General features: G+C 47.7%; 1 protein-coding gene across 4 annotated transcripts in view; it reads right to left on the reverse strand.

Moving 5' to 3' along the window:
* LOC147449296 (uncharacterized) overlaps positions 1–19,250 on the reverse strand; it is a 61,107-nt gene that overhangs the window by 35,203 nt on the left and 6,654 nt on the right. For 2 of the 4 annotated variants that reach the window (XR_015189423.1, XM_086521778.1), the window contains exon 2: positions 19,141–19,248. The exons of 1 other annotated variant lie outside the window; for it this stretch is intronic. Coding sequence is in view for 2 of the 3 variants with exons in the window: in XM_086521778.1 (XP_086377904.1) it covers positions 19,141–19,248 (108 nt within the window). In the remaining variant the exon portion in view is untranslated. Of the gene's footprint in view, positions 1–18,849; positions 18,966–19,140; positions 19,249–19,250 lie in introns of all 4 variants that reach the window. One more of the 4 variants, XM_086521780.1, reaches the window with a different exon arrangement.

Here is a 19,250-nt window from a genome sequence, read left to right on the forward strand (position 1 = left end):
GCAAGAGGACAACCCTGTCTGACCGATCGTGTGAGCATGAAGCGCTCACCTCTACCTCCTGCCAAAAGCACCTGACTGTGAGCCTGTCTGTACAAAGCTGACACCCCTCTGATCCAAGCATCTGAGAAGCCCATCCTGCGAAGCGTGCCCTCTAGAAAGTCCCAGTCAACTCTGTCGTATGCCTTCTCAAAATTGAGAAGAAGAATCACAAGGTCCTCCCCACGGAGACGTGCCAGGGCAGAAGCCTCCCAGAAAGTGAAGATGTTGTCAAGGATACTGCGTTCCTTGACAAAACCTGTCTGAGTCCCATGTATAAGGCTCTCCAAAAGTGGCTGAATCCTCAAACTCAGAGCCTTGGCAAGAATTTTGTAGGCTGAGTTGAGGATGGTGATGGGGCGCCACTGTCGAATCTCATCCAAGGAGCCACCCTCCTTTGGGATGAGGTAAATCAGGCCCTCACTCATGCTATCCGGCATCACTCCTGTGTGTAGAATGTATTGAAAGGCACTACACAGATCTGGGCCAAGCAGGTCCCAATACTCCAAGAAAAAGCTGGGAGTCACCCCATCCTCACCTGGACAGCTACCACGCGGGAGGGCCCTAAGAGCCGTGTGCAGCTCCTCAAGCTGAAGAGGTATCTCTAGCCTCTGGCGCATCTCCTCAGTCACAAGACAAGGCATCTACGTCCAAACCTGCTCCCTGCATGCATCCTGTCTCTCTGACTGGGGCTCAGCCGACAGTAGCTCATGGTAAAAGTCAGTAGCAACTGCACGCATATCCTCAGGCTCACAAACAACTGACCCATCGGGTCTCCTCAGCTGATTGACCTTGGCATGCGAGGGCCGAGGTCCCACTGCCTCAAAAAAGGCACCTGTCACTCTGTCACCCACCTGAGTCCACTGAGATGCCTGTCGGTGAAAGGCAAACTCATGGCGCCTCTCCTCTGTGCAAGCAAGCTCCTGTCGAGCTTGCTGTAACTGCTCCTCCAACCAGGGACTGTCTGGATGCTTCTCCTGCATCCTCTGTAGTGAAGCAATGCCTCGTCTGAGACGCTGCTCCTCCTCTCTCGCTGCAGCCCGTTGAGCCAGAGACTCCTGGAGAAAAAAGTGGCTAAGCTGAGCTAGGCCTAAGGCCACTCTGTCTGCAGGTAGAGCCTGGCTGTCCATGCCCTCTGTCCAAAGAGCCTCTACCCTCTCTTTGAGTGCTGAGTCCAACAAGACCCGCTCTGGGATGCGAAGCATCGTGCTCCCACTCCTCTGCCTGTCTGCCACTGTGAGGATCACTGGTGCATGGTCCGAAAAGGATGTCCCTACCAGGATGCCCACTGATCCCCCCAAGTCACTGAAGTGGTCACTAGTGTAGAAGCGATCTATCCGCAATAGATTCACTCCTCCCACTCTGCGGTCCGATCTAGAGAAGGCAAGACTCTCTGGAGGCCTCACAAAGCCAGAATGCTGCCATGTATCCGAGACCCGCAAAGTCATACACAACCTCTCCCAAGCTGCTAACTCGACTCCATGCAAAGTAGCATGGCTGCCTCCGATCCTGTCAGAAGGGTCCTCCAACATGTTGAAGTCCCCTCCTACACACCAATGGTCAACCTGTGGCAAAGACTCAACAATCTATGACAAAAACTCTGCACGAGCACTCGCCACATTGGACGCATAGATGTTCAGGAAGCCCACAAGGCCACCCTGAACCTGCAAAGTAATCCACTGAGCCCTGCCTAGCACGATAATCCCTCTGCCCACAATGGCCTGCTGCAATGACTCCGCAATAGTCATACATACCCCACCCTGGATGCCTCCGGGTCCAAAAGCAGCTGACCAAAAGGTATCATAACGTCCACGCAAAATCTGACCACATCGCCGAATGCGGCTCTCAGACAAATGGTGCTCCTGAAGCATAAGGAGATCAATCTCTCCTCCCACAAGGCAACGCTGAAGCTCCTAACGCAATCGGCCCCGTTGTCGCTGAAACTGGGGCCCACCTAATCCCTGCACGTTCCACGAGACGATCCTCATGGGGAGCGAGAGAGAACAGATGCTGCCGCAGTAGCAAGACGGGCTATCTTCGAGGCAGGCTTGGATGGGGAGTAATCCGCATCCGAGCGTCCTCTAGATAGGCGAGCCTGTAGTGAGTGCCTGGCCCAAGCCTAAGCGGAGCGAGCCGTACGTAAAGCAACCTCCTCTGACCAGGAGTCCTCATGAATGTATACATAGCAAGGCAAACACTGCGTATTGGCAAAAAAGTACACCACAATGTGCCTACATCCTGCTGAGTCTGGGGGTGTCACCGCAAACTTGGCCAGTGGCCACAAAGTCTGCAGCAAATCTACAACTCCAAGTTCTCCCATGTGGTGAGAGAACTCGAGAACCTGTGTATGCAACCATCCCACCACTGAGTCGAGGGACCACTCTGTCTCGGTCCTACCACAGAGGGGAAAGGAGAAACCAACTGTTGAGTCCAAGGCCTCCGTCCCCCTAGTAGCGAGGAACAAAGCGTGGACCCTGAAGCAGGCTGCCTCGTGGTCTGCTGCGGAATCGCCGAGAAAGCGCGTGAATCCGTAATCGAAGAAATCCCAACGGCGTCGGAGGTCAATGCTCGTCAGACCACGAGGGATAGCTGCAAGGGAAGATGTCTAAATCTGCAGGGGGGGCCGCAAGAATGGCTGACCCTCTCTCGCTAGGCGACTCGTGGCAAAGGCGTTGCCAAGAGATCTCCTAGCCGCCGGCGAGGGACTAGTCTCCTGAGTCGACAGTGGTACTGAAGCAGGAGGAGGGGGAGAAGGAGCGGGGGGGGGGGGGGGGGGGGGGCAGAGGAGAAGAGAAGCGGGGTGGGGCGACAGAGACAGGGGGACAAGGTGGGGAGTGGGCGGGAGCAGAGGGCGGGGGAGGGGATGAGGAGGAAGAGGGGAAATCTGGAGGTGGGGTGGCTCGCGAGGGTGAAGCGGAAGTGGAGGCTGGCGTAGGGGCCTCCTCCTGCTCAAGTGGACCAAAGCAGTTCCCCGTGGGAACCCACTGCTGCTGAGTAGGCACCTGAGGCCCACTCTGAGTTCCAGGCTGTCGCTATGGCCCCTGGCGTCGACGGCCACGGGCCTGCTGCCACCCCTTCTCTGCTGGAGCCCCGGGCTCGGAGGGTGGCTCAAAATCTGTGCGCTATGCCGCTGGCTGTGGCTGCGGCCCAGCCTTGGAAGGCTGGGGCTGAGGCTGAGTTGCAGGTCGAGGCCTCCGTGGGCAGGCCTTCGCTAGGTGGCCCATCTGTCCGTAAATGAAGCACTGGTTCGGGAGACCCGAGTACTCTACACTCTGTCTAAACCAAACCCCACTCACCCGAGGCAGAAGGATGACCTTCGGGAGCGTGTGGGTATCTCTGACCAAAACTCGAACTGAAGGGATGCCAGCCGCCTTGGCAGCTACTGATGCTGTCGTACGAGGTGTCTACAGGACAGTCCCGATGGCGGAGCCAATCCTGGAGAGAAGTGGAAGGTACTCCCTCCGTAAACCCGGAAAGCAAACTGAGATGGGGATGTCTGCCTCCTCTACTAGCACATCCGAAGTCGGGTCGAAACCATGTCACCACTGTCGAAAGTGGGCGCGTGATGCTCGGATGGCCAGTGGACTCATAGCTATGACCTTGGAGGCCATCTCGGAAGTCTCGAACTCGATCTGGTAGTACCCCCGTCCGAGGATCTGGACATCCAAAATCTTGCCCACCTCTGCGAGAAGGCGGGCCTGGAGAAGGTCTCGCAGCTCTCCTCTGCTAGGACGGGTGCCGAGAACCTTGCAGATGACAGAAGTCGCCTGCAAGCGCTCTACCTCTGCGGCAAGGCTCGCTTGCTCTGTCGGCGAAAGAGCAAGTCGAATGGTGGGCTCAGCGGGGTCGGCCGAGGGGGCTTCAGGCGAGTCCCTCTGTGGCGGAGCTGGAGCCTCCATCTGTGTCTACTGTTGAGTCGAAGAAGCGGACGGTGAAGAAAAACTGCAACCGAGTACGCCAAACACTTGTCCGAAGAAAAATGTTGCAGAGCCAGGTGCAGAAAACCTTCGGGGACAAAGAGGAACCGAGGGGGAGGATGGAGGGAAGGATAAAGAGGCGAGCGAGGGTACAAAGGCTGCGGGGGGGGAGGGAGAAAACAGCCAGGGAATGGGGGGGGGGGGGGGGGGGGGGGGGGGGCTAGGGGGCAGCTAGGGGTGAGGGTGGCGAGCAGCAGGGGGCAGTGGAGGCGGGTTGGGCTGGGTGAGGGAAACAGCGCGAGGGCAAGAGGGAGTAGGGGGAGACAACGCGAGGGCGAGGGGGAGCAGTGTGGGGGGGGCTAGGGGCAGCACGAGGGCGAGAGAGAGAGGGGGGGGGGTGAGGGGCAGCGATGGCACAAGGGGGGGGGGAGCGTGTAGCAGCAGCGAGCGGTAGCACTCGATTCCTTCGATACATTCTTTGACGACATACTTAACCAAATACTTCCGTGTTATATTTCCGGATTTGAGAGACCGCTCCTGATGACTTACTATCTGCTCCGGTTGGAGTATTTCTTCCGTTTGCTCAACCTCAGGAGGTTCCTCAACACTAGGCTGGCTTGGAGGCGGTCCCACATATGGCCCGAGTAAACTGACATGGAAAGCATTATGGATCTTCCAATTAGGCGGTAGCGCTAATCGGAACGTGACATCATTTACTCGCTCAGTGATCTTAAACGGCCCATAATAACGAGTAGAAAGTTTTACCACCTTCCCCTTATGAGACGCTTGTTTCTTAAGTCTTGCCTTCTCAAACTTGAGGAGGACTAACTGTCCGACTGTTAAGTCTAGATTCCTTTTGTGCTTGTCTGCAGCTTTCTTATGCTTTTCCTAAGAGCGTAGAATAGCTCTCCTAACTTGCCCGTAAGCTGTGTCCAAGTCCCGGACAAATTCATTTGCTGCAAAGATCTTATCTTTAGTTAAAAGGATGGGTGGAAGCAAAGGCTTACCATATAGAATCTCAAAAGGTGCTTTCCCTGTCGATGAGTGTATGGTATTGTTATACACATACTCGACAAGAGGCAAATATTTCTCCCAGTCAGATTGCCGGTCTGACACATAAGCTTTTAACATATCCAATACTGTGGAATTGGCTATCTCACTTTGCCCGTCCGTTTGAGGATGGTAGGCAGATGAAAAATTCAGCTTCGTACCAAGATTATCCATCAAGGCACGCCAAAAATTTCATGTCATGTGAGGATCTCGATCACTCACAATAGACTTAGGCATTCCATGATACTTAAAGATCTGTGCCAGAAAGACCCTAGCCATATGATCTGCTTTTATCGTTTTCTTGACTGGTATAAAGTGTGCTTGCTTGCTAAACCTGTCCACAATGGTCCAGATCGCGTCATTTCCAATCTGAGTTCTAGGGAGGTCCATGATGAAGTCCATGGCAATACTTTCCCAAGGTTCATTAGGCACAGGCAAAGGTTATAGCAACCCAAGCGTCTTATGCCGATCATACTTCACTTTTTGGCAAACCAAGCATTCCCTGACATACTTATCAAGGTCTTCTTTAAGGCTAGGCCAAAAGAAATATCTTTCCATTGCTAAGGTCATAGGGAGAATACCCCAATGACCCGCATAAAGCGAAGCGTGTGCTTCACCCATGATCTTCTTTCTCAATGGTTCCGCCACACATATGGCCTGATGGTGATAGAGATAACCGTCCTGAATGGAATAGGGAAACTCATTCTCTCCACGATGTAGCTTTCCCCAAACGGTGGAGAAGTCTGGATCATTCGGATACAAATCCGGTAGTGCTTCTAATTCTTGATGATACACCGAAGTGATAGCGTTCACCCTTGGCCGCCTAGACAATGCGTCCGCGACCACATTCTTACTCCCAGCCGTGTGAAGGATCTGGAAGTGAAACATAGACAAAAAGTTTGCCCATCTCATCTGCTTCTCAGATAGTTTCCTTTGCGTAAGAAAATACCACAAACTCTGGTAATCAGTCTTGATCACAAAATCCGCTCCTAGAAGATAGTGCTTCCAGTTGGATAAGGCGTGAATCACAGCCATGAGTTCCTTTTCGTAGATTGATGCATGCAACTCTGCATCCTTAAGCGTCTGCTTTCGTAGGCCACTGCATGGCCTTCTTGGTTTAACACTGCTCCAATGCAATCGCCTGAAGCATCGCAGTGAACCTCAAATGGTTTTCTTAAGTCGGGCACTATCAAAATAGGTCCATGGCTTAGCAAGTACTTGAGCCGATCAAAAGCTCCTTGTTGTCTCGATCCCCATCTGAAAGGAATCTTCTTCTTTGTCAAGTCATAAAGTGGTCCTACTACATGAGCAAATCCTCGAACAAACCTTCGATAATACGAACATAATCCCAGGAAACTACATACATCATGTACCGTAGTGGGAATAGGCCAATCTTCTACCACTCGGATCTTGGCAGGATCCATACTCACTTGATTGTGAGAGACTATATGGCCGAGATAGTGTATCTCTGAGAGAAAGAACTCGCTCTTCTTTGCATTCACATGCAACTCATGCTTTCACAATTCTTGAAACACTAAGTCCAAGGGCTTCCCTTTCTCTGATTCTGTGTTTCCTTGAACATCTGGAATGGAGTTCGAGCTTGGTGGTGCGGGTTCCTTCCTTGCTTTCTCTTGCCTCGTAGAGGCTTGCTCTTGCCGTTGCTGCTTTAGCGAGCAGTCCGGTTTCATATGTCCTTTCTCGCCACAGTAGAAGCATCTTCCTTCCTCTCTGAGAGTTTGAAGTTGAGTAGGAGAAAGGTACTTAGTTCGCTTGCCAGTGCCCTCTGGCTTCTTAGAATGATCATCGTCTCTAGATGGAGGACGTTTTCTTCCTTGGCCCCCTTGGTCATCGTAGACCCCTCTTTGTCTTGCACGGTAAGTGCTATGCTCCATCTTTCTGGGCGTCCCAGTTGAGTGAAAATCCTCAGCAATGATTGCTGACTCCATCATCCTCTGAAGAGTATCATGCGGATACACCTTCATACTCTTTCGAAGCTGCGGTTGGAGACCCCTTCGAACTTTTGTTTCTTTTCCTCGTCGGCAATCTTCATGAAGGGAGTGACCTTCAGAAGAACCGATCAATACTTGTCCACATAAGTCGTTACTCTTTCATGTTCCTTCTGGGCAAGCCAGTCCCATTCCTTCCGTATGTCCTGCTCGAAGTCAGGCGGAAGAAATTGTTCATAAAATTCAGATTTAAAGCTCTCCCAAGTTCTGGCCTAAGAACCTTCCAGAATCTTGGCTAACCACCAATTACTTGCCATTTCCTTGAGGTGCATCCCCACATGGCGTAATTTGGATTTTTCTGTGAAGTGCCCATTGGTAATGGCGACTTCAAACTGTCTGATGAAGGACAATGCTTTGGAGATGTCTCTCCGTCCGTTGTAGGTTTCGAACTTGATGTCCTTGTCGCCTGATTTGAAGACTCTCATGCGATGTTGAGACTTGCGACCTTGCTTCTTGAATCGAGGTTTATCTTTAGGTTGATGTAGGGTAGTGGCAGTAGTAGCGGCTTCCTTCTTCTGACGAGATGATCAAGAAGTAGAAGTATAATCAGGAGAGTAAGATGGAGATGAGATAGAGATGTCCTTGCTCTCGTCTAGCAGAGAGAGCGCTTTTTCCTGGCCTTTCCTTGAAGTAGGCCGTTCATTCCGATCCGAAGATCCTTTGTGCACCTCGGCACGTGCTTCTTCTCTTGCCTCCTGTGGTCTCACGCCAACAGTGTTGTCTGGATGTTTGGCTGCATCAGTTCCATTCGTTTTCTTCATTCCACCCAAAAGCTTTTGGACGTCTAGCAACAGTAAAATTTGTTGCAACTCCGCAAGCTGAGCTTGCACTTGTTGAAGCTCCTCTTCAACGCTTCTCCCTTGGCTCGACATGGTTCTTCCCGTTCTTCCCGGAATCGTCCTTCTTTGCAGAGAAAGAGAGGAGTACGAGCTCTGATACCACTGTCACAAAACGGGAGCGTACACGAGCACTTGAAAATCTGAAAATTAAAATACTTTGCAAATGTGAGAGAAGGGAGAAGATCGACACACTATTAGGGACCAGAAGATAGGTTGGTCCCCCCCCCGTTAAGAGTATTCTTTTATTCAGGGAGAATTCGTATACAAGCACGAGAACCCGAGGAAACCCCTCCGTTCTGTAATCTTAGACCCGAAGGTCGTGCTTTCCCGTAAAGGGCTTGGGCACAAGGCCGTTCCTTCCCGTAAGGGACTTAGGCGCGAAGCCGTACTTTCTCGTAAGGGACTTAGGCGTGAAGCCATACTTCCCGTGAAGGGCCTTCCAGTAAGACAGGAGATTCTTGCAAAACAAACCACACAAACACGCGACAACAATTCGTATAGCGAATCCACAATAGATACCTGTCGTTCTTGCACGGGAAAAGCGACTTCCGTGCTTCGTAGTCTCGCGATCTCTTGTAGCAGAGTCTTCTCTTGCTGATGTTGGTACCTCCCGTGAGTAAGGACATGTGGTGCTTTTATAGCTCCCTGGCCACGGCACGAATAACTGCTCGCGTAGAGATCGCGGCCTTTTTTTTTTTTTTTTTTTTTGCATTGTTCTACCCGAAATAGGGAGAGAGAATTCGCTGGCTGGTTTTGTTGCTTTATCTTCTAAGTGGCTGCCCACTTATTAAGTGGGCGGCCGGCATATTTTAAAATTGGTCTGAACCTGCCCAAAAACTCAATAAAACCTTATAAGTTAAAACCAATGCATTTAACAACACTTCCCAGGCGTCCTTGGATGCAACCACATGCACGAATGCAATGCAAACATAGATTCCTCGCGGGAAAGCGTCTGCCTTCCCGCGATTGTTCCTGCTTTTCGTAAAAAGCTTCATTGAACCCATCTTTATTCTTGTGCTTGCGTTCTTACGCGTATTTTCTTACTCAGTTCGGATTTCCTCCTTAGCCTACGGGATGCCCCCTTACTGATGCACCCGTCACCCATCATGTGACGCATCAGGGGCACTCGTAACCCGGCCCTTTCCACCGAACTTACGGAAACTCCTTCGCGATGTTTACCGTCACCCATCAAATGACACATCAGAGTTGTCCGTTCTTGATGGCAGTTCCTGTAGCTACAATCTTTTACCAATTCTTAGTGCACACAATAAAATATCCTAAAAAAGAGATTAATCATTGAAAATAAGAAAATAGTCCAATCAGTAACAGCAGGTACCTCCTCCAAGGATTCGGAGACTGTCAATGTATCCTCTAGTGTGGTTATCACAGAGTTATCCGACAGTGAGGAGATCTTGGTTGCAGCTTCATGCCCCTCAGATTTTGTTGTAGCAAATGCAGAAGACATGCTTATCTCACGTAGAGATGTCATTGATGCATTGCTAAGTGCAAATGATGGCCTTACACAGTCTTGGATAGTAGACTCCGGTGCCTCATTTCATGTGACTCCATTTGGAGAGTGTTTTGCTTCTTATCATGCAGGCAAGTATGGCACGGTTTACCTTGGGGATAACCATGCTTGTGACATTGAAGGAATGGGCACTGTGCGCTTGGCATTAAACAATGGCCAAGAGTTTATGCTTAAAGATGTAAGGTATGTACCAGGCATCAAGAAGAGTCTATTGTCTGTTGGCTAGATGGATGCACAGGGTTATACAACCATTTTTTACGAGGGTTCATGGAAGTTGCTTAAGGGATCAATGCTCATTGTCAAGGGATGCAAGAGTGGTACATTGTACTATTTACATGGCAAAGCTTTGCCTGGCAAGTTTCTTGCAGTGGCCAAAGTTGCTTCTCATTTGGAGTTGTGGCACAAAAGACTTGGCCATATGAGCCAAAAGGGACTTGATGTGCTCTCCTCTTTGAAGAGGGTTGATGTAAAGGGCACCAAGTTAGATTTTTGTAATGACTGTTTGTATGGTAAACAAAAGAAGTCTTCTTATTATTCTGGTGTCTCGCGCAAAGCTAATGCTCTTGATTTAATTCACTTCGATGTATGTTCAATGCCTGTTAAGTCTTTTGGTAGTGCATCATACTTTGTTACATTCATTGATGATTGCACTAGGAAAGGCTGGGCATATTTGTTAAAGAATAAGAGTGAGACATTTAATGCATTTGAGAGGTTTCATGCTTTTGTGACCACGCAAAAGGATAGTAAGCTTAAATGTCTGAGATCTGACAATAGGGGGGAGTACACGTCTGCTGAATTTCAGTGTTATTGCGAAGAATATGGGATTAAAAGGGAGTTGACAACCCCTTATAATCCATCTTCTAATGGTGTGGCTGAGAGGTATAACCGTACTTTATGTGAGAGAGTGCGTTGCATGTTGTCCACGGCTAATCTCCCTCATGGGTTTTGGGGAGAGGCTTTGAAAACTGTAGTTCATGTATGCAATCGCTCTCCTAACAGTACGCTGAAAAATGACATTCCAGAGGAGGTTTGGTCTGGCAAACCTGCCTCTTATGATCATTTGAGAGTGTTTGGCTGCGAGGCTTTTGTCCATGTTCATAATGACTTGAGAACAAAGCTAGATGCCAAGTCCATCCAAGGACTCTTCCTAGGTTATGGGGAAGAGGGTGAAATGGGCTACAGGATATGGTTGCCTCAGTTTAAGACGGTTGTACGCAGCCGAGATGTAGTGTTCAATGAGGCTAAATTGCTGAAAAATGCTACATCTTATGAAATTGACAAGAAATCGGTCAAATTTCAACCTCTCTTGCCACCTAATGATGTTGAAAAAGAGCCTCGGGATGCATTACCGCAAGCTGAAATTGATAATCAGCCGGTTAACCTTGAGCCAGAAGAGGTAGGACATGATTTAGATGCTCCAAATGAGGATGGACAGCCACCTGTCATGGCTGAAAATGATTTTCAGCAACATGAGCATGCTGAAAATGAGTTGCCTCCTGATGTAGAACCTGTGCCTGAGAATGTAGATCATTGGGTACGCAGGTCTACTCGTGTCAAAAGATTGATACAACGCTTTGACCCCTCTTTGCATCATGTTATGTTGACAGATGAGGGAGAGCCTCTTACATATAAAGAGGCAAAATCATGTGAGTTAAGCAGTAAGTGGGAGCTTGCGATGCAAGAGGAAATCAAATCTTTGCATGCAAACAATACTTGGGATCTTGTGCCATTGCCTAAAGGAAGAAAGGCTCTTCCTAACAAATGGGTTTACAAGGTCAAATATGTTGATGGAAAGCCCAAGTATAAAGCAAGGTTAGTTGCCAAAGGGTATGCACAGAAAGAGGGGATTGACTTTCACGAGATCTTTTCTCCTGTTGTAAAGCTTACGACATTGCGTGTCCTTTTTGCTCTCGCTGCAGTGCTTGACTTAGAATTGAATCAAATGGATGTAAAAACAGCTTTTCTTCATGGTGACATTGATGAAGATATCTACATGAAGCAACCTGAGGGTTTTGTAGTTCCTAATAGAAAGGAACTTGTATGCAAACTAAGAAGGGCACTGTATGGTTTAAGGCAGTCATCACGTCAGTGGTACAAAAAGTTTGATACTTTTATGCTGTCTCAAGGCTTTAAACGCAATCATTCAGACCATTGTTTGTATACAAAGAAGGATAATGATGAAAGTCCTATAATCCTTGTGCTATATGTAGATGATATGTTGATTGCTGGGAAGCATAAGTCTACCATTGATGCTCTTAAACGTGAGCTGAATTCAGCTTTTGCAATGAAGGATTTAGGTGATGCTGAGCACATCTTGGGCATGAGAATCAAGAGAGATATAAAGCTGAAATTGTTCTTCTTATTTCAAGAAAAGTACATTGCTAAAGTACTTGACAGGTTTAACATGGTTGAAGCTAAGTCACTTGAAGTACCTTTACCTCCACACACAAAACTTAGCAAAGCCGGTTTCCTAAAGGATGACGTGGCAGTGAATGCTATGAAGGGAATCCCTTATGCATCAGTTTGTGGTTCTCTTATGTATGCTATGGTTGCCACTCGTCCTGACATTGCCATGCGGTGGGAGTTGTTAGTAGATACATGTCCAATCCCGGCAAAGCACATTGGGAAACTGTGAAATGCATTCTGAGATACTTGTCAGGTACACAATCTAGGTGTATATGCTATGGCAAAAGTGACCTGACGTTGCAGGGCTATTGTGATGCAGATATGGCAGGTGACTTGGATACCAAGAAGTCCACTAGTGGCTATGTGTTTGCTATTGCTAGTGGTGCTGTCTCTTGGTGTTCACTACTACAGAAAATTGTGGCATTGAGTACTACTGAGGCTGAATATATTTCAGCCACTGAGGCTTCTAAAGAGGCCATATGGTTGGGCAGACTTGTCAAAGAGCTTGGTATGCCTGCTAGTACTCCTATCTTGGGATGTGAGAGCCAAAGTGCTGACTATTTGGCCAAGAATGCCATGTTTCATGCACGGACAAAGAACATTGATGTGCGATACCACTTCATACGACAGGTATTGGAGGATGGTCTAGTCACCTTGACTAAGATTCACACACAGGATAACCCTGCAGATGTTCTCACCAAGAGTCTTGCTAAGGCTCAACATGAGCATTGCATACAGCTGGTGGGAGTTGGTTAACTTAAAGGGGTCATTTATGCCTTTAAGTGGGAGGTTGTTGGGTTAAAGGCCTAAATAACCCCTTTTTGAACAGCTGGAGGTTCATATTGAACCTAGACACAGTTTTTAAAAGTCACTTATAACAAAAGTGGGAAAACCTAAAACTCACTTATTGAGTTTTTCCCAAAAACGTGAGCTCTCTCTCTCTCTCCCTCATCGTTCTGCTAGCGCTTCCTCTCCTGCTGGCTTTCGCCACCCCTCTCTGCACACACACTGCACTTCCTCGCGTGCTCTTTCACTTGCACACACCGCCGCGCGCTCAACATTTCATTCGTGATCGTTTCCTGTATTTTAGTCAGCATCTTTATGTGATCCCTTTTCCTACGCATGACATATTGTATGTTGAGCACGTTTCTCTCGTGGATGAGCACGAATGTATGCGGATTTTTCATGAAAAGCTGAAAAGTATGTATGTAAGGAAGTCACATTCCATGTCTCTTCCTTGGCACGACACATTCGTAGAACGAGCACATGAAAGTATGAGCACCAAGCATGGACATTTCCGTTGTGAATTGCCACAGTTGATTGCTCTAGATCATAAGAGAAAGATTCGATCTCATTGTTTGCGTGTATGTGGTGAACAGTTTGTCGCTCCGTCTCTTTGTTCATTTACATTGCATGCACAGTCTTTAGAGAAGACAAGATTTTTTCCACTCACTTTACATGGAATGGGTATGTTCATGGTTTTGTGTTGGAAATGGTTTCAAGAATTTTCAGCCATGGAGATTCTTGAAGAAGGAAGAAGCATGACTCTAGACGGAGTTGAAGCATCGAAGGAGCCACAAAAGACTTTGTGTCGCTTTCGGCGCGGACCAAAGAAGCAAGCGTTGCAGACCTTTATGAAGTTCAAGTACCTCACGACCCACACATCAGAGTGGGCCGACGAAAAGTCCCTTCCAGGATTTCGGATGCTATTGGCTATCTCCCTCGACGCCATACAGTTCGGTACCAGTACCTCATTTTGAAAAGGAGGGGATGTCATGTGACACATTCAACCCTATGTGTCCGTGGACAAGCTAGTGCATGATCAGGGTCCAGTCAGTCTAGATTAGAAGTGATCTGGCACTTTTGTGAGTCTATTCGTAGACCGTGCATGCCCAGTCACTTAGTATAGATGCAGATCCTCTCGTTGCACACAACATGATCATCAGTATTCCCATCAGAATCCATCAAATTCCATCAGGGGAATTTTCCAGTGCATTTAGCCTATTTTCCCTATTTTTGACATTTTTCACTTATTAATTTAAGTGACTTTCCAACAAAAGTAGGTAGGGCAATTTGGGTAAGAAAATATATAAGCAAACCAAAGCTAGCACTATTTGGCAGAAGAGGCAGCAGGAGCTCCACCGCTCACAAGCAACTTCTCAAGCAAGAACCCCTTGGGGGCAATTCCCTCAAGCAAGATCCCCCATTGTCCTAGCGTTTTCATCAACATCAGCTTGGCGTTTTCCTCAGCAGTCCCATCGCCAAGAAGACCTCAGCACTAGCGTTTTGCATCAGAACCCATCGCGGCATAAGCTTCTACAGCTAGCGTTTTTTAAGAAGCTGCACACCTAGCGTTTTTGGGAATCATCAGCGTTTGCAGATCTCAGCCCCTTGCAGATCCCAGCCTTGGCAATTCTAAGCAAGGAAGGATCAACAAGAACCAGCCCTAAAAAGGTAGCAGATTCAGCCCCAAAAAGACCTCAGTTTTCAGCCTTGAAGATCATCAGTTTTCAGCCCTAAACCTGCAGATTTTCAGCGTCAAAGACCCGCCGAAAACAGCCCCAAAATCAGCGTTTTTTTGGATCAGTCGCAGATTTCAGCCCATACCGTTTTTGGACAGTAGTAGAAAGATTGCAGATTTCAGCCCTTAGGTCGACTTCGTCATCACTGTCGTCATCGTCAACATAGCATAGACTTGCATCAATCATATGCATTCCCTTTGTACCAGATTGCAATCATAAGTAGACCACTCTCGTCGACGAGAGTGGGGCCTTCGGAGGAGGGTTTTTCAACGTGTATGGTGTCGTATCTCTCTTCTCTCTCTCTCTCTCAGTCTCATACACTTGCACGCACAGTATCCACTCACTTTGTTTGTGATCATAGCATTCTCTCATTAAGAACGGAAGGCTCTCCCTTCCATAAGAACAAAAGGAACCTTGAGCACAGTTCGGAGCACTCATCTTGAGCAAAGCGCAAACATTCATTCCGCTACACCTTATTCTCTCTCTCTCTCTCTCTCTCTCTCTCTCTCTCTCTCTCTCATGCGCGCACACATGGTATCAGCAGCTTCAGCTCTCCATGGTTCATGCGCACCTTCCGCATAAGGTACTGCTCCCAAGAAGAAGATGAGCCAGCGTTTTTTGCAAGGAGAGGCCAGCGCTCAACCTACAACAGCGTTTTATTGAGAAGAACCTGTGTTTTCAGCACATCTGCGTTTTGGGCAGCAAAAAACCCTAGCGTTTTTTGGAGGTTGCTTGTGTTTTTGCTCTCCCTTGGTGGCGATCACCTCTTGGCTGCTAGCGCTAGCCCTTTTGGGCACTTTCCTCGTCTAAAAACCCCTCCTCTACCACCTGCGTTTTCAACCAGATCTACGTTTTCAAGACAACACGGCAGCGTTTTGCAAAAGAGGGGGAGCGCTAGCCACACCCACTTGGATTTTGCATTCCACACCGCTTCGTATCCGGTGCGTTGCCGCCAATAATCCTCTTCATTTGCTTCAGATTTCAGCCATATATTCACTACTGTTTTCTCTATTTTCAGCCCTCCGACAGCTGTACACACAAAGATAAACCCTCCCTACACCCTCTGCACCGCTCCGAACCATGCCAGGAGCGTACGAGCACGCTGAAAATCGTTGGACAGCAGCGTTCTCATCACCTCACAATTGTGTTTTTGGGTGGACAGCAGCCTCTTGGGTTGTGTTGGATGACGTTACCTCCTGCCAGGGTAACATCCGGTGGTGGTCTATGCGGTCTCTCAGTGACTACTGCAGTACACGATATCTTCGACATCAGCTTGATCATCTACGGGCGTACGATCCTTGGGAGATCCATTCATTCCAGCCATCGTTCCGCGGTTGCGCACTCCAGAGGGAGTGGTGACTTGTGGTTTGCTATGGACACACCTATGCACTCATCAGAGGAGTTCACACGAGATATGGCCATGCTCATGGCATAAGTGATTCCGACATTCCCAGAGAAGATACCACCATCTTTGGTGGACAGACACTTACCACTTAACCTCGACAAGTCAGATCGCTTGCTTACACAGGAGCATCTACATGGACTTAAGGAGAGGATCTTGGATCTCTTCTTGGACAGGTTCATTGCTTGGATCTACAGACTGAGGTGGGACTTCAGTGCTTTGGACTCTCTTGGAGAGTTTACCCGCGAGATGCGGGAGATCACGCATCATACGCGACTACATCCGGAGTCACCTGGAGCTTGGCTTGGATGGTAGTGCAATTGCTCTTCTACACTCCTAATCATTTGGATTGCTACCTTCAGAGTTGCTTACACTCACCCTCAGTAACCTTATAGCAGACTTATTCCCCAACCTTGGCAGTAGGCCACTCCTAGCTCATTCACATTGAGAGCCACACCGAGATACGGTTTGGTGGCATTGTTGGCGCGGATTTTTGTTTTGGTTGACACCGAAGGATTGGAAGCAGAAGATATAGGCAAGACGGCGCAATTAGATTAGTCTAGCCTTTCCTCTTCTCAAAGGATCTTCACGACGCAGACTGCTCAGTCTGCCTTCCCTTCTTCATACAAGATGGTCACGGTGCAAACAACTTGGTCTGACCACACCTCTTCTCAAAGGCCCTTCACAACGCAAACTGTTGAGTTTGGCGTTCCCCTCATCTTGGATTACCCTACCTACTGATAGGGCACCATCCGGTGGTGATCCGTGCGCTCTATCGATGACTATTGCAGCTTACGGTAGCTTCTACAATGCAGACTGTTTAGTCTGGCTTTCCTTGATTCGAAGGACGTTTACGACGCAGATTGCTACATCTGGCCTTCCTGGAGTTTTACACAGCTTAGCCACCTGGCGGCCCTGGCCACAATGGGTTACAAGTTCATGCATTGACAGGCTTTCGGTCATTCTCATGACGGTTCTTGGGCTTCCCCATTTTCTCCAGACGGTTTGACTACAAACACCACAGATCCTTTTGGATAGGACACTTGCAAGTCTATTGGCACTTCTTTTACGACAAGGAGTTGTTTTCACACTCAGCTCAAGACCTTCATGCAGAATCTTCACCCTGCATCGGCGGAGTACAGCAGGTTACTACACTGCTCGTGACGGCACTTTACCATGGAGATCTCTTGGGACACCGAGACTGCTGCAGATATCGCAACATACATCTTCATCATTTGCCTCACATCTTCGGCTTCATGCGGTTTGTTCAACATCCGGTGTGTTCAACATCCGGTGCTGAGAGGGGGTATTAGACTTACACCACTCTGCTGCTTCACACAGGTCTAGGACGCTTCCTTGTACGGCTAGTGTCTCCGGGCTGGCCACCCATAGCATAGGTTGTACCTTGTCCGACCGGCCGAGTTTGGGGCTGGCCGTCCACTTGAGTTGGGCGCCCACCTTGGGCACTCATATATATGGGGCCAGAGGGATACATACTTCATCATCATCTAATTATTGTACGGGTCCTCTTGCTTTGGTAGTCATGGGGAGCTGATCACCCCTCTTCACCATATCTTGCGTCTGCGATCTATTCTCTCTCTCTCTCTCTCTCTCTCTCTCTCTCTCTCTCTCTCTCTCGCGTGCGCTTGCGCACACGTGCACTCACACCTACTTGACAAGAGAGAGAGAGAGAAGAAGAGTCGACACGACACGACCCTTTTCAGTATTTCTTTATTATTATGCTCGCATAGTACAACTCCCAAGGGTCCAACTCTCTCCGAGAGACTGCGTCCAGATACTCTGCAGCATGAGGCCCTAGGGGCGCTTATAAACAGTACGAGGGATGTCTGAAAGCAGAGCCCCAAAAGCTCTTCATCCAAAAGCATCTGCTCTCAAAACTAGCGCTGAAAGCCCAAAATCTGCTAGCATAATTGACAAAAATCCGTATAACCTGCCATGTAGCAACACCAGTGCAAAACGTAGAAAATCCGTATAGTCCTGCCAAGCCATCGGCCATACGATCTACCACGTCAGCATATAAGCACATTTTACAAAAATCAGCCTGAGATTTTGGGATTGTTAGGGTTAGGCCCCTCAATCGGTGCTCAAGAGTTCTTTATGTTGGTCAGTTCAGTTTCCCTTGTCCACTTGATTCCAGTTGGGTAACGTGAGCACTTTGTGACATTCTCCCCTCTTGAAAGAATTGTAATCACCCTCGATTACACCTACAAAAAACGGCCAAAGGACAGAAACTTTCTTCATTAGACACTAACTCTTTGTACTCATGCACCAGATTTCACCAATCCAACACCTCTACAAAGACATCAATCACTGAGCAATCACTTTTCTGTCAAGGGTCTCAAATACATATTTTGCAATCACATCCAGACCGCATTGATGTTTCACGGATGTCTTAATCTACTAAATCTTGTTACTATGAGATTTATATCCTTTCATTTCACATTGCAATCAAGAAAACCATGCCCATGATTATCCTCACAAGACAGTACATCCACCTAGCATGCAGTTCACAAAATCAAACAATTAGTTCACACAGAACACCATGTTTCAATCATTCAATCTAGCCATCTCATTCCGTCGAGAATTCTTAATGCACGTAGATCACTGTGCAGCCATCTCATCCTTCCGAAACTCTTGATGCACTCACAACAGTATCCAATCATCTCATCCAGATAGACATCTTGATGTACTAGAATCTCATTCAATTCACATTCAATACCATTCACTTAGCCATCACATCCACATCACATTGATCTCTAACAAATGTCTATATGCACTAAGTTCAAATCATTCATTAGACAAAATGCTGCAGACATTTCATCTTTCTATACATGTCTAACAATACACACATGAAAGAGCACATAATTTCAATTCAATCAAAGAAATTTCCAATTCAATGCACATACACTTATAAAGTCATTCCTTAAAATATAGTCAGTCAATTCTTCTCAAGTTAAATAAAGCGCAGCTTAGGAAAGGACAATCAGAAAGAGAAAGTTATAAAACTTTCCAACAAATATTATGGGCTCTTTAAGATTACATATCAGATAAATAATATAGCCTTTAGATTGGCCCAGAGAATTAAAAAATCTGTAATGCTTATCCCATGAGCCTTCTATCACCTTTTGTTGTCGAACCTCCGGCATAACCAGTTGTAGAAGATCCCCTGAGGTAGATGAAACTGAAGAAATACTTCTTCCAGAACAGATCATTCATCATCAAGAACGCCAACTAAAGTCTGGAAGAACTCATCATAAGTACTTAGTAAAGTTTAAGAATTACTCCCCTCTAGATGCTCAGTGGATGACGGAATCAGAATTGCAAGATTTCGCAGACATTTTGCATAAGTATGCTCAGTGCATGATGGAATCAGAATTGCACGAAATTCAAAAAATGTTAAAGATTTGTAATACCTTTAAGCAGTAATAACAGGGATGCCTCGAAAGGCAACTCATACACCAAAAATTGCAAATACTGATCCGAATCCGTAGTTTCAATTTGTATGTCAATGTAGGATCAATCT

This window comes from Adiantum capillus-veneris, chromosome 10 (genome assembly GCF_014529385.1).
Source record: "Adiantum capillus-veneris isolate H3 chromosome 10, ASM1452938v2, whole genome shotgun sequence".
NCBI classification, from domain to species: Eukaryota; Viridiplantae; Streptophyta; class Polypodiopsida; order Polypodiales; family Pteridaceae; genus Adiantum; species Adiantum capillus-veneris.